Source organism: Myiozetetes cayanensis, unplaced genomic scaffold (genome assembly GCF_022539395.1).
Source record: "Myiozetetes cayanensis isolate MyiCay16 unplaced genomic scaffold, myiCay2020 scf20-37, whole genome shotgun sequence".
NCBI lineage: Eukaryota > Metazoa > Chordata > Aves > Passeriformes > Tyrannidae > Myiozetetes > Myiozetetes cayanensis.
Window position 1 is genome coordinate 4294757 of NW_026087412.1, and position 14947 is coordinate 4309703.

The following is a 14947-nucleotide window of genomic DNA, read 5'->3' on the forward strand; positions in this document are numbered from 1 at the left end:
CCAACATCATCCTCTTTGGGTATGTGCCACCTGACATTGGGGAGTATTGCTCCTTTTTGATTGCTTGTTTTTAGCAGAACTGCCTCTTTTGTCCTACCAGCAGAAGCTTTTGTGTTTTAGAGCTGAGCTGTAGTGCCCTTGACCCCTCTCTGAAGTACACCCATGCAGTTGTCAGTGGGCCAACAGTGCCTGAGTGACTTGGAGCTCAGCTCATGGCTCCCCATCCTCCTGCAGCTGATGACCTTGAGCTGCACCAAATAATTATTTTCTCCCTGTGTTTTTTTCCAGCAGCAGTGGGGGTAACAGGGTGATTGTAAAATAGGCCCCTAGGTGTTAAGTGAAAATGAAAATAACGCCATTGACGGGAACATTTTTTGGTCACACTTAAGGTCACGGTGAGATAAAGGGTTAGGAAATATGAGCCTGAGAGTTTAACATCACAAATGGTTTCTGCAAGCATAGATTGTGAGTGATGGGAGGGGGAGAGGAAGAAGGGAGGGGAATATGTCAGTCATTGTCAGTGGATTTAACCAGGACTAAGTTCAGACACCTGGAGTAAACTCAGTATTGATCAGAGTGGAAATGTTAAGTATCTCTGTTAATCTGGCACTGTTTCATTCGTGCTGCATTATTATTGTTATTAGAACCTGTGATTTACCGTGTCCAGCCTGGATCAAATTCAGCAGCTGTATTTCTCCAGATTATTTTTTCACTCTTTCTTACCGAAGTGCAGTGATGGCAGCAGAAGTTTTACAGCTTTTTAAAGGAATGATGTCTCCCTCCAGTGGTGACGGGAAACAGCTTCTGCTCCCAAAATCAGTTGGGGCATGTGAGTCTGGGTGAGTGAGCATGACAACACACTTTCATGTAAAATAATTCTTGGAAGAAGGGAATGACCCTTCACTATTAGTCACTTCTTTTGTAACATTTCTCCCAGTAGAACCCAGTCTCTTTGAAAATCCTCTCTTTTATAACAAATCTCAATTTAATACTGCTTGTTTTAACAAAATAGTTTAATATATGCAAATAGCACTGAATTCCCACTCAATTTGCATGTTTTACTATTTGAGTAGTAATAGTTTCTATTTGCTGAATCCCAAGTTGTGCAATAAAACACTGGGTTGGGTCCCATGGCCCTGTGGCATGAGGTAATACAGTGCTTTAGACATTCTTCAGAAAAAAAAATCCCCTTGGATTAAGCTGTTTTCAGTTCAGAAGAGACATGTCCGAGCCCTGGTCACCTTGTAACAGAAAGCCATATGACACAAGTGCACTGGGGTGAGGAGATATTGATTTACCTTCTGTAAAATAAATGTAAAGTCAAAAGTCTGAGTGTTTTCCAGCACCTCTGCAGCACTCTGCCTGATTGGTGTGACCCTGGCTGCAAGCCCCATGTCTCAGACCTTCCCCTACACATCCCAAACCTTTCCAATCATCCCCAAACTGCAGATTCACAATTTCAGTGGCAAAACTTGTGTGGTCTGTGATGTGAACCACAAGTGCTCCCTTGTTCATCAATTTTGTGTTCCTTACTCAAGTTCTATGTTTTTCCCATCTCCCTCCTCACATTTCCATATCTGGGATGAACTTCATATACCACTTTTTTTTACCTCCTTACTGTAGTCCAGTAGAAACAGTGGAATATCAAAAAGGATATTAAAACAGCAGAGTGATGCCCCCAATATGGGATCCAGTAACAAACATTATTCTATTTCAACCAGTATTTAGTATTAATTATGCTTTTCCTTCCAGTAGTGAATAACTCAGTGATGAAGGTGGAAGAATTGCTCAGAAAGTGTTCCATGGGATTATTTGATCATAATATGTCAGTGGTGCTTGTAGTTACCACCCTGCTGATTTCATGCCAAAACAATGGGCAGTGATGGCTTGAGATTCAGCTAAACAGATCCTCTTCTTCTGAGCATCATAAATGGGTTGGAGAAAACATAGTGGAAGGTTTTCTTCTTGAGGTCTTTCATCATCAGAACTGTGTTATAGAGTAGCTTTCTTTAGCTCTCACTGTATCCTGTTTCCTAAAATATTAATTTATTTTTGAAGATAAAATGTTACCTTGTCTCTTCCAGGAGAATGCATTCTCCGTCCCTTTACTTTGGGTTTCTGGTTGTAGTTTTGCCCTGTCACCCACAAATATTCATTGTATGTTTCTTCCTTCTTCTAGCCAAGGTTATAAATTAAAATTCAATTTCATTAAAGTTGTAAGTAATCACTCTCTGGCTCTCATTAGTAATGATTCGGTGCAGGGGGATCCCGGCTGCTCCCACAACTGTAATTCAATTGGACTCACCAGCTCTTGTTCACAAATCGCTTGAGCTGCACTTTCTTCCCAAATTTATGGCATCAGCACTGTCCAGAGGTTGAATTACAGCTGCAGGTTTGATCAGGGACTGCATTATTCTGCATCTAATCCCTGCATTCTGACAGTGGCGGGGGGAGCACTGTTGTTTTACAGGAACTGTGCATTGTTCCTCTGCTTTATGTCGGGGGCTGAATTGCCTTTGGAATCAGGGAACTGTCAGCCCAAAGCTACAAGCAAACAACAAGCTCCGGATGACATGGTGTATAAATAACAAACATGGAGACAGTCAAAAGCCATCACTCCTTCCTCTGCACTCTCCTAAATTACTGGAATGGTGATTGACCACAGCCTGTGCTCTTGCATCAGTGGGAGCCATCTGAATATATTGGTGCATTCTGAATATATTGTAGAAATGTGACTCCCAGCTTTTACCCAAAATGAGGAGTGTTGATATTCACTGGTGGCAGAAAGTCACTTACACCCTGATTAAATATTTCAGCCAGAAGCCATGTTCATGCATTCATTCACATCCAAGCCTTTCCTCTTGAGCAGTGATCTGCAGCCTACGGCATTCTTGGCAAAAAAAGGGATCTGGAATGGCATGCAGCAGGACCTGTGCCATTTTCCACAGAGGTGATGTGTCACCATCAGCTGACAGACAGGACTTTGCCTCCTGCAAGGCAACGTGCCCCCAAACCCACTGGTACCCAAGGTTTAAACCCAGTGGGATACCAAAGCCTTTATCCCTCCTAAAAATACCATCCTCCAGCTGAGTGAGGCAGGGACTGGCAGCTCTCAGGTTGGAACTGCTCTTCCTTAGGACTAGAGGAACGTGCCCCAGGCACATCTACCTCAGGTCAGACCCGGGAGAAACGGTGCATTGCCTGTGGAAGCTTCTCCTGCTTTAACACATCCATATGCATGTGCTCCACCAACACGGAGCAGAGCCACAGCCTGCGAGGATCAGTGTCTGCTACTCACTTAATTGACCTTTAGTGTTAAATCATTAATGGAAATCACTGAGCACGGGGCAATAAGGTGTTTTCACCACTGTTCTGCTGCTTGTGGTTTCTGCTAATTTTCTGGTGTAGTTTTGCTTGTTTTAATAGCAAAATCTGTCATCTTCTAGTTTTGCACAAATCCTGGGAGGCAAATTAGAAGAGATGCGGAGCAATTCCTGCGGACTTTAATGAGGGTTGTGGTTTTTAAAAACTACATTAAAAGGAAAACTAAGCTTCTTTTATTTCTCTGTGCAACTTTACCTTTTTTATATGCTTTGTGGTTGGAAAGACTCTGACAGGAGACAGGCTATGGGAAATGTCTGCTTTCATATAACAACTCAGAGCAACAGCATTTGGCTGCTGGACTGCAGCTTTCAGCTGAGCTGTCTGCATCACCTGTTGTGTCAGTCCCCTGGGGCTGCAGATCCCCCTGCAAGATTCTCAGCCAGCCTCCCAGGTGTGTTCCAACATGTTTTCAGTGTATTTTAGCTCCTTCATTTGTCCATTTTTTATTCCTTTTCAAACTGAAATATATTTTTTCCATTCCTAATTAACTCCCTGCCACCCTACTTGTGGTAAAACCTGATTTATTTCTCCTTTTCTGCACTGAGAGGACAGGATACTTAATCTCCTCTGGGTGGACGCTGAAACACTGTCTGAATAAAATGCTGATCACTCATCTGGTTAGCTCCTGCCAGCTCTTCTCTGCATTCCTGCCACCTGGGTTTTGCATCATTTGCCATCGTTTCTTTAAATGACAGAGTCTCTTCCTTCTCCATTTTTTGGAGGGTAATAATTCCTAAATTAGCTGGTGTGGTGTGAGTGTTTATCCCTTCATATTGCCTGTACGGCCATGAATATTCACAGGCTAAAAAAGGATTGTTTGGATAAGCACTTATAAAGGTTATTATAAGCCAATGTCTACAATTTATTGAACTTGCTGTTGTTTTGGGGCTTTTTTTTTTTTTTTTTTTGTGGATAAGGAGAAGCTTTTTGTATTAATGTCCACTTGGTAGCTGCAGAGGAATAAAGAAAGCTTGAGATCCCCCATTCAGGGAGCAATGAATAAATATGTTGTTGAAACAAACAAATATTAGCATTTTGAAAGCCTCTGTGTTTGATTCCCATCCCCAAAGCAAAGGATGAATCCCAGATATATGTGCATGCATGCATCCATGTTTGCAGGGGCAAACTCTTTCAGATGGCAAACACTCACTGTGAGTGCCAACGTTTTTGCACATCTTGAAAATATTTATTTAAAAATGGGAATAGGAAAGATTGCCCATCTGCAGTGGGAGTGGAAAATGCTGTGGGCAGGGTGCACATATGCTCAGTGAAGGGAGCCAGGTGAAGGAGGTGAAGAATCAAGGCTTTTCTTCTCCATGCTAAAGCCTTGAGAGGCCCATTTAGTGACATCTCTAATAACACTTCTCAGAGGCACATCCATTCTGCCTCACCCTTGGAACTCACTGGGGCCGAGGAACTCCACAGTGGATTCAGCGAGGGGCTGGAGCCCGGCCCGCCAGCCTGTCGGTGATCTCAGCAAATCCTGGGGACTCTGTTCCATTTATTCATCCTAAAGTGTAGGTGTTAAGAAATATGAGGCTGGTAAGTGGGTGACAGGCATCTGCAAGCGTCACCTCAGCAGTTCAGGTTCAACAGAGAGCCTCAGAGCAGGATTGCAAAAATTGCATCATTTGTAACCTTTTCAGCACCAGCCTTTTGAAAAACAAACTGTAACCAACAGCTTTCCTTCGGACACGGAGAGAATAACTAAAGAGAACATCTGTTTTCCCTTTAGATGTGGAACTGCAATAGCAAGCCATGCATAAATTTTATTAAGGCTTGCTAATTTCCGACGAGTTTTGAGATACACACGTTACCCGTGGAGATATTTGGCTCTGCATCACCAGTTGAAAAGTCATTTTAAAAACAATGCAGAAAGAATGGACATAGCTTGGCAGCAAATGTATTAGGTTCTGTTCTCAGGGCTTTGGTTTTTTTTGTGCACTTTATAGGTTTGCACCTTCCTCCCTCCCCCTTCATGTCACTCATCCTGTTTTCCGATGACTTTTTATGACATCAAAGACCAAACAAAATGCATCTAAATTGACAGAGCCACTTAGTGCTTGAGCCTTTTGTATTCAAAATCAGAGGTCCAAATGCTTTCACGATTTATATCTGGTTTTAAGTTGTTTCTGCTTTTTGTGTACACCAGGAACATGTCCCTGAGGCAGCACGAGCCTGTTCTGCCCCTTTGTGCCTTAGGAATGTGTCACCAGATTTAGACCTCGGAAGCCAGAGCTGTTGAGGCAGCACAGCTCTGGTCCCACAAGCCCAGATTCTGTGCCCTCTGAGGAAACACCTTGGAGCAGAACCTTAATTTGTGATTTTTCTGTAGTCTCAGAACCGAGGTACATCATCCCCACGTGTAATCACAATAATTTCAGAGAATCACAGAATGGAGTGGGCTGGAAGGGACCTTGAAGATCATCTTGTTCCAACCCCCTGCCATGGGCAGGGACACCTTCCACTGGACCAGTTGGCTCCAAGCCCTATCCTACCTGGCCTGGAACACTTCCAGGGATGGGGAACCCACAGCTTCTCTGGGCAACCTATTCCAGAGCCTCACCACTCTCACAGGGAAGAATTTCTTGCTAATATCTAATCTTCTCGCTACAGACTGCAGGATGCTTGGCAGGACATGCTTGGAATTACACAGATCATGCCTTGTTGCATTAAATAAGTAGAAAAGTCACAGGCTGAGTTCAAAATATGCTTGTCTTCTCTCAATAATTAATTGTTTGGGGATTAATATGAGGTTTTGTGTTTTGAAAGTAAACTAATCCATTCGCTGGCTGGTGTGTAATGAAGGAGAACAGGCTGCTGTCAAGCAGTCTGAAAATAGTGAAAATTAACTCCATGAGGTGTCACAACTCCCATATTTTATGTACATGAGTAATGTGTCTTCTGTGGGACAGAAGATGAAAATATCACAGGGAAAATAAAAAATAGCGCCTACCAATTTAATAAAAGAAGGAAGGATACATTGCTTTGGTGTAATCTGGCACTTTTACTGCTCAGTGGCAGCTGGGCTGGGCCACTGCAAGAAAATGCACACTTGTGAACTCTCAAACAGTATGAACCAAAGGTTCTGCAGCCTCTGTATGCACAGCTGGCAAAGAAGAAAGAAAACACAATTAAAAATCAGAATATACTGAAATCATAGAATCCCTCCCCAGGTTGTAAGGGACCTTAAGGATCATCTGGTCCAACCTTTCTTACCAAAAGCCTGGTCTAGACAAGAAGTCCCAGCACCCTGTCCACCTGAACCTTATAAGTGTCCAGTGCTGGGGAATCCACCACTTCCCTGGGGAGATTATTTTAACAGCTGATTGTTCTCATTGTGAAAAATATTCCTCTTGTGTCCAATCAGAATCTCCCCAGGAACAACTTGTACCTGTTACCCCTGTCTTTTCCATGTGATTCCTTGTAAAAAAGGGAGTCTCCATCTTCTTTGTAGCCACCTTTTAAATACTGGAACATAGTGGTAAGGTCTCCCCTCAGCCTTCTTTTCTCAAGGCTGAACAAACCCAGCTCTCTCAGCCTTTCCAGAGATGTTAAAAGGGACAAGGCAAATAGTGAGATACAAATTCACTAGTAAGTGGATTTTTTTCTTGAGAGATGCCTAACTGCTTCAGTTTTCTTTGGCTTCATGGGAGTAAAGACTGCAATCACTTCAAAAAATTGGGACCTCTCAGAAAGAGCATGTTACAATAGGGATCACAGAGCCTTGCAGATAACAACCAGCCAAGGGCTCAATACCTACAGCAAAAACCTAATATATTCATACCAGAAGGTTCCCATCTACTTAATGATGTTACTAGAAAATGGTTGATCCGTTTGAACTGTTCTTGTTTCATTCCTCCACAGGAGAATATTATTCCCTTTGCCTCTCTCCACTTTTTTCATTCTGCCACGGGGAGTGTGCAGGGAGAAGGCCATTGAAAAAGCCATATAAAACCTCGAGAATGCAATAAGCAGAACATGGCACTTTTAACACGACAAAACTGCCAGCTTAGGTAAGGCTTGAAGTGCACATAAACTCCAGCACCTCCTCAGGCAAAGAGAGTCACAGTCTCAACAGAGAAGCAGCGAAAGGAGTTTAGATCATAAATGTTCTTCAGATCTACAAGCTCTGCGACCTGAATGCACAATGAGCAACTCAAGGGCCCAGCCATCTTCAAATAAACCAGGCTGAGCCAGGAGTGCATCTGCCCTGTGGTAGCAACAGCTCAATATTCTGGCTCAGTTTGCTCACCCAGCACAGTGGTCAGACAGGACGAGGTGGGTGATTTATCACCTCGGGTGGCTCCGCCAGTGCACGCTTTTTCTTGCTGTTGTCTTAAGATCACCAGGTTCTTGCCTAAACTCTGAAGTTCTGATTACGTTGATGCTAGCTCTGGTATTGCTGCTTGGTGCTGTACTGCAGCATGGGAATATCCTCCTGGTGGTTTATTTGCTTCCCAGTTTCACTGAGCAAAATACTCTTCCTGGCAGTGCCGGGGTCTGGTGGTGCTCAGGAAAACAACAGCTGTGTCCCAGGGATGGACAAACAGTCCATTTTCAATACTTACAGGGCCCATCAGCTGCACTCTCAGCTGAAGTGGTAGCAGCTCCTTTAAACTGAGCCTCCTCTGCTGAGGTTGGTAGTATGCTTTCAGAGGAAAAACAGTCTTTAAGCTATGGGACACACTGGATAAAGAATCGTCTTCCAGGTGGGGACTTGGGAAGACTTTTGAGTGAGTCAACTGCACAATTCAAGACACTGCAATCTCAGAGATTGGGAAGAGGAAAACTGAGTAGAAATAAGGAAAAAACCTTGCAAAAATTGAAAAGCGAGAAAGTAAAAGAAAGAGTAGAAAAAAATAAGTAAGTAATATTGTGTTGTTTTATTTTGTATCAAGATAAGTGGTTTTAATTTCAGTCTAAGCCCAAAGAAGAGAGATGAAATGGGGAGAGGGAAGGTACTGACTCCAAGCCTGTCTCCCACACCTCCTGCTCACAACAAAAACCTCTGCAGAAACATCAATAGGGATGATCACGTGTGGCTGTGGGCTCTGCCCCGTCCCTCGGCACAGAACCAGCCAGTGGCTGCTGCAGAGCTACAGGAGTAAACAGAATTCTGCTTTGTCCTGCTTTTAGAGCAGCTTCTGAATGATTAGATGAGGAACAACAGTGCTGTGGGGGCTGGAGGGAGGGGTGGACCTTTTTTCCTTTTGACAATTAGATGGGAGCTGTTGAAAGCTGCTTTCATGGATGAATGCATGGGGAACTAAGGACGTCTGGCAACTGATTTATTTGATTAGTTTATTGTATGCCATAATTTCACTCTCCCAGATGAAGCAGGCCTGTCGCTGGAGTTGGGCTTCGTGGTCGTTTGAAATCTCTGCCAAAACCCCTCAGAACCTCAGAAGTCTGAAGAGGACGTCAAGCAGGGCACAGACAAAGCTGGTGGGGCAGGAGAAACTGAGCTAATCAGAACACACCAATCCGGGCACTCCACAGATCCATAGGGCCTGATTTCCAAGCAGTTTAGCATTTGTGGATTCCAGCAGGAGTCCCGAGTGCTCAGCTGTTGGGAAAATCAGGCCTACAGAGCACGGGGGGCTCAGGGCTGGCTGGTTTGTCTCCATCCCACCGGTGTGACTGGGTTCTGGCAGGGTAAGGATGACATCCAGTGGGAAACTCCTGAACTACAGCAGCGTTTTATACATGGAATGAGACTCAGCAGCACCTAAATCTCCAACTACAATGAAAGGGTAAGATCCTGGATGGGGAAATAACTGTTCAAGAAAGGTTCTGTAGTGAATGGCTCATGGCTAAGAGTCCTGTGTTGTTATTCTCCTCTGCTGTTCTTCTCCTGAAATCTGCAATACCTAAAGGTGTTTTGGAGTGTCTCTTATTCCCAGGGAGAAAAAGACTTGTTCTTTGGGGAAGTGTTGGCAACAGCATCTCAGTGGGATTAATATTCACGCAGGATTCTCACTTTCATGAAAGGTTTTCTTTAATCATTTTTGCTTTAAATCTGTGACTCCCTGATTTTTTGGGACTTTGTACAAGAACATGCAGTGATAGGACAAGGGATAATGGCTTTAAGCTGAAGGGAAGTAGATTTAAATTGGGATATTGGGAAGGAATTCTTCCCTGGGAGGGTGGGGAGGCCCTGGCACAGGTTGCCCAGAGAAGTTGTGGCTGTCCCATTCCTGGATGGGTTCAAGGCCAGGCTGGACAGGGTTTGGAGCAACCTGGGCTAGTGGAAGGTGTCCCTGCCCATGGCAGGGGGTGGAACAAGATGAGCTTAAAGGTCCCTTCCAGCCCAAACCATTTTGTGATTCTTAACATCCTTAACTTTCAATGAAAGTCATTTTAGTAGTTTCCCTCAGCAATCTGCATTTGTGTCACTTGTCCCAGTGTTTGGTACAGACCTGGGGAGGATGAATTATCCGAAACAAACTGGAATAAATGTTTACCATGTAAATAACTGGATGTGCAGACAGAAGTAATGCAGAAAGGGCAAATAATCTCGTACAACTGAGGACATGTGCCTGTCTGTTATGATTTCATTCAGCAGCCAGAAGGCCTGGGAATCTCAGCCACTGCTCCATGATCACACACCAGCTGCTTCCCAAAATGGTTTTTCCCTCTAGTCCCTAATCAGGAGACCAGAGGGGGGGATTTCATTTCATACCCCCTCACCCATCCCAGGACGGGCAGTGACGTCACGCCAACAACACGGGACGGGGTGTGACGTCACGCCAACAACACGGGACGGGCTGTGACGTCACGCCCACCCCTCCTTCAGCCTGTCAAGCCCCGCCCCCGCCAGCAACGCCCCGCCCCCTGATCGCTGATTGGTTCTCCCCCTCCGCTCCCCGCCCCTCCTCGCCCCGAGCCGTGTCTCCGGCTTAGCCCCGCCCCGCGCGACGGCTCCTCCAATCGAAGGCGGGATAGACCGTTGACCGACAGCGCCACCGCCCAATGACGCGCGGCGCTGGCCGCGCTGGCCCCTCCCCCGGCGGGCGGCGGCGCTCGCTGCGAGGGGCCGGGGCCGCGCGCCCCCCGCCCCGCGGCACCGCCGTGACCCCGCCCGGGCGCCCCCGCCGCCCCCGGCCCCGCCGCGCCCCGCGGGACGGCCGTGCCCCTTCCCGGGCGGCGCCCGCCGCCCTCAGCCCTCCTCCCCCGGCCGGAATGGGCGGTCCCGGCCCGTAGCCCCCGGGGCTGCGGCTGCTGCTGCTCCTCCTCCTCCACCCGCTGGGTCGCAGCGTCTCGGCGGCCTCCGCCCGATGCTGGCGGAGCCCGGGGTGTCGGCGGCGGCGTTGTGAGCGCTGCGGGCCCGCCGCCGCCGCCGCCATGTCCGGCGTGGTGCGCACCCTGAGCCGCTGCCTGCTGCCGGCCGAGGCCGCGGGCCGCGCCGGGGACGGGCCCCGCCGGGACGCCAAGGAGCGGAGCCGCGACGCGGAGCGGGAGGCGCGGCGGCGCAGCCGGGAGATCGACGCGATGCTGGCCCGGGAGCGCCGCGCCGTGCGCCGCCTCGTCAAGATCCTGCTGCTGGGCGCCGGCGAGAGCGGCAAGTCCACCTTCCTCAAGCAGATGCGGATCATCCACGGCCGCGAGTTCGACCAGAAGGCGCTGCTGGAGTTCCGGGCCACCATCTACGAGAACATCCTCAAGGTGAGGGAGGGCGGGATGGAAGCCGGGGGGGGATGGAGGCCGGCGCCGGGACATCGCTCAGCGCCGGGAGCTGCCGGGGCCGTGCCCGGGGTCGCGGTCGGGAAGGGATGTGAGCCCGGGCGGGGTCCCCCCGAACGCCCCGGCCCCGCTCCCGGCGCTCCCCCCCGGGGGAAGGGGCTCGGCGCAGGTGTTCGGGTACCTTTGTGCTGCGGGATGGGTGTTCCAGCTCTGCCAGACCGTGAAAAAGCCTCAAAGGAAACTTCCCCCGCAAAGGGGGATTGAGGAAAGCTTTGTGGAAGCGCAGAGGAAAGAGGATATAGGTGTGGCCTGCCTTCTGGAAAAGGCATTACGAGAGCATCCTCCGAGTCAGAACGGGAGAAACTTCAAGGTTTGAAGAAATGAGGAGATTTCCCTGCCTGTGCGGAGTGCCCCCCAGTCTGTGTGCTCGACATGGGATGAGAAATGGGTCCTTGTATAGATGTTGAGGCTGCAAGTGGTTGTTAGTTGGTCCATCCTCAGAAATGGGGGAGTGCAGGCCCCTGGAGTTGGGCATGGGGGATGTTGTCAAAGCCAGTGCTGGAATGGAAATAACTTTTGGTTTGGTACCTTTGGCAAAAAGTTTCTGTTCAGTGTGTATGCAGGCTTTAGAGTGCTGGTAGTACATTTCTGTAGTGACTGGAGAATATCAAGGCTACTGGTAGAGCCAGTATATCTCTCCTCATCTTCATAATCTTCCCCTAAAAGAAATGCTGCTTTCCTGCCTAGATTTTTCTGTAGGACTGCCTTCATTCTCATGTGGGCATGGATTTGTGAGACTCCGTGAGATTTCATAGAGAGTTAACGGAAAGGGAACTGTGCAAGTTAAAGATAACGAGTTACTTTCGAATTTTCAGACTTGTGTTTAAATGGAAGCTTTATGTGCACTTAATAAGTGCAAGCATACAATGACTCTTGTTTTTTAAGAATGCCACTATTCCATGAAGGGCTTTCACTTCTGTTAGTGAACAGGAAAATTGTTGTCTAATTTTCTTTTCCTTTTTTTTTTCATCCATTTTCAGGCTGGAGCCCATTAACTGCAAGAAAGTTGAAGCTCAGAAACTTCTCTCTTATTGTGGTTATGTAGGCAAAGAAAGCATTATGATTTCTTTTAGCTATACACCTAGAAATAAAGACTCTTATTTTAGGTGTTAATGCTTATTTTGGTCTTGCCAGTGATTTATTTTTTTACTGCTACTGATTTCAAGTGGTAGCAGAGGCTTTTAAGGAAGCAGTTTGTGAAAACGGAAAAATCTGAGACTCCTTCCTCTTCAGAGTTGTCTAAGCAATACCAGTTATGGTAAAATGATGTAATATTTTATGTATGCAGAAAGCGTAGAGCTTTCAGCAGTAGAAGTTGGTGTGCTTTGAAAAGGAAAATAAGTGTCTCCAACTTGCAGTAGGGGAGGCTGAGTTACGCACTTGAAACACTTGTCTGCTGGATGGCTTTGGGCAGATCTGCAGAATTTAAAGTAAAATCCAGGTCCTCAAGGTAGCAGTCAGGTGTTCTGATAGTTAACAACACTGCTTGGACTGTGTCAGCTGAACATCTGTTTAAGTCTTCTAGTTGTCAAAATAAATTTTGGATTATTTTTAAGTGAGTTCAGCAGCAGATCCACCGCCCTTTGGGCCTTGCAGATCATGATTTGGGAGGGTTAAGGTTGGGCTCTCCCTTAGGGACGTGTCAGACTCTTCCTTCTCTTACTTCTACAGGTGACAGAGGTGGCTCTTGTATTAAACTTTGTTCATGGATAAACATGCAGTGTTTAAAGTAAACTTACTTTACTTCTTTGACAACGCAGATTGTCAAGTGACCAGACTGCTGCTCTAAAGTGTTTTAGACTACAGGTTCTTCTCTCTTTTTCAGGAAGTTCAGAATGATCACCCATTAAGACTTAATGAAGCAGAGATCACCATGTGTTTAACTTTCAGGAAAAGATATAAGATGAATTTGTATAGTACTGCATGTGGACAATGTGAAGTGAAAACGATCCTATGAAATAGCATATAAATCTGTGTGACACTGTGAAGTTCAGCTGCAGCAACCTTAGCCCCTTTTTCCACACAGTTCTCAGCAGGGTCAAACAATGGTTCTGTTAAGCTTCTGCAGCACTGAGATCTGAGTTAGAAATGCAGTGTAAATCTCTGGGATTAAATGGTCAATTTTCATTTTCCAACCATGACTAAACTGCTCTCTGAAGGAGGAGCATTCCTACTCTCTTAGCAGTGCTGGGTATTTTCTAAAATCATCATTGCAGTAGTGTTTAGGCACTCTGTGCAACTTACTGAAAATGAGGGAACTGATTCAGGGAACAGAACGTGAAACCTCTGAAAATAACAGGGCTAAGTATGAACTGACATTAGTATCAGCTTCCACTTTGAGTTTTCAGCTTCTCACTTCTCTGATATCTTCTTAATGCTGAGTTCTTTGCTTACCCTGTTCTCTCTGCTTCTCATCCCTCATTTTGGGGAAACCCTAGTTAGAAACAAAATACTGAAACAAAATAAATCTGTGATACAGAATTTGCTTTTCCATTTAGTACAGGTGATGGTTCAGGGCCTTGCTGGCTTTTTCTGGCATTTGTGGGGTGGTATTCAAATACATTAGTTTTGCTTTGGTTTAAGGTAAATAGTCATCGGTTAACTCGGGTTTTGCTTGTTAATCGAGGCTAAGTTTCAAAGTAACTTTTTGGAACTTTCTGATGATTGAAGTGAAAAGCAGCAGTGTTAATGTCCTGGTATGAGTACACAGGCTCCAGGACTTCAGCACACCCACCTGGAAAAGGAAAGTGGATAGGACAGGGCTGGCTGACGCTGGCAGCGTGAATTTTAAGGTGACTCTTGGTTATACAGAGAAACTTGGAAAACTTTTGTGTACCTTAAGTTTCAAATCTAAGAAAAGTCTGGTGGTGTTACATGAGCATTTTGATGCTTTCTGACTGTAGCTGAAGGAATCTTTTGATACCTTCCAAAACAGATGGGTTGGCCTTGCTGCTCTACTTGCTTCCTTTGATAACAGTTAAAGAGCTCAAATACTCGATGAATCACAGCTCTGATGTTCCTTGTCTAAATGTTTTTTGTTTCAAGTATGAGAATATCATGCTGCTTGAAAAAACCTGGTTTAGCTGTGTAAGAAAATAATTAAAGCAATCTACAAGCACCAGAGTGGTACTTGCATCGGCTTGTTTGGGAGATTTCAATCTGAAGAGAGAAAACGTTCAGCTTTTAAAAGCCTAAAGTATAATCTGTTGAGCTCTTTTGGTAATGTTAGTTTTTGTGTTGAGAATGAGAAGGCCAACTCAAGGTTTCAGTACATCTGTGAATGTTTTCTTGTTGTCTGTGGCCTGAATTGTAATGATTGACTAAGGAATTGGAAAAGCTGGAGTTGCAGAGGGAAGGACTACGCAGGAAATGATGTGGAACTTCGGTTGCAGGCTCTAAATGTGGAAAAACAAGGAAAGATTTTAAACATGAAAACTGAGGAACGATCCTTTGGGACTTCTGAGTGCAATACACATGGGTGTACCTGAGAGCATTTCTCCTTGATAGCAGGAATGTGAGTGGCAGGAAAGCAGGCAAAATAAGTGGTCTGTGCTGAAGGCAGTTTTAAGAAGAACTTTGGACTTCTGCAACCATTACAAAACGTGGACTGTTGCTGCAGGGACTCTGTGCACCTTGAATGTACCAGTGTTGGGTTTATGGTGGCTGCCTGGGAGGTGGTTGTACCTCCTGTCATTGACAAACCAGCCAAGAAAACTCGCTTGCAACTTGCAGGTTTAAGTCAGGTACAGATACAGATTGTGGGAAGGGCAAAAACCATATTCCTCAGTTTAGTTGGGAGCTACAGTTTAAGTGAAAC

At 46.0% G+C, this 14947-nt stretch overlaps 1 protein-coding gene across 1 annotated transcript in view; it reads left to right on the forward strand.

Moving 5' to 3' along the window:
- Positions 1-10702: 10702 nt before the first annotated feature.
- GNA12 (G protein subunit alpha 12) overlaps positions 10703-14947 on the forward strand; it is a 41777-nt gene continuing 37532 nt past the window's right edge. Inside the window, exon 1 of the mRNA XM_050317849.1 lies at positions 10703-11052. Coding sequence (XP_050173806.1) covers positions 10732-11052 — 321 coding nt within the window. The 5' untranslated portion in view covers positions 10703-10731. The remainder of the gene's footprint in view (positions 11053-14947) is intronic.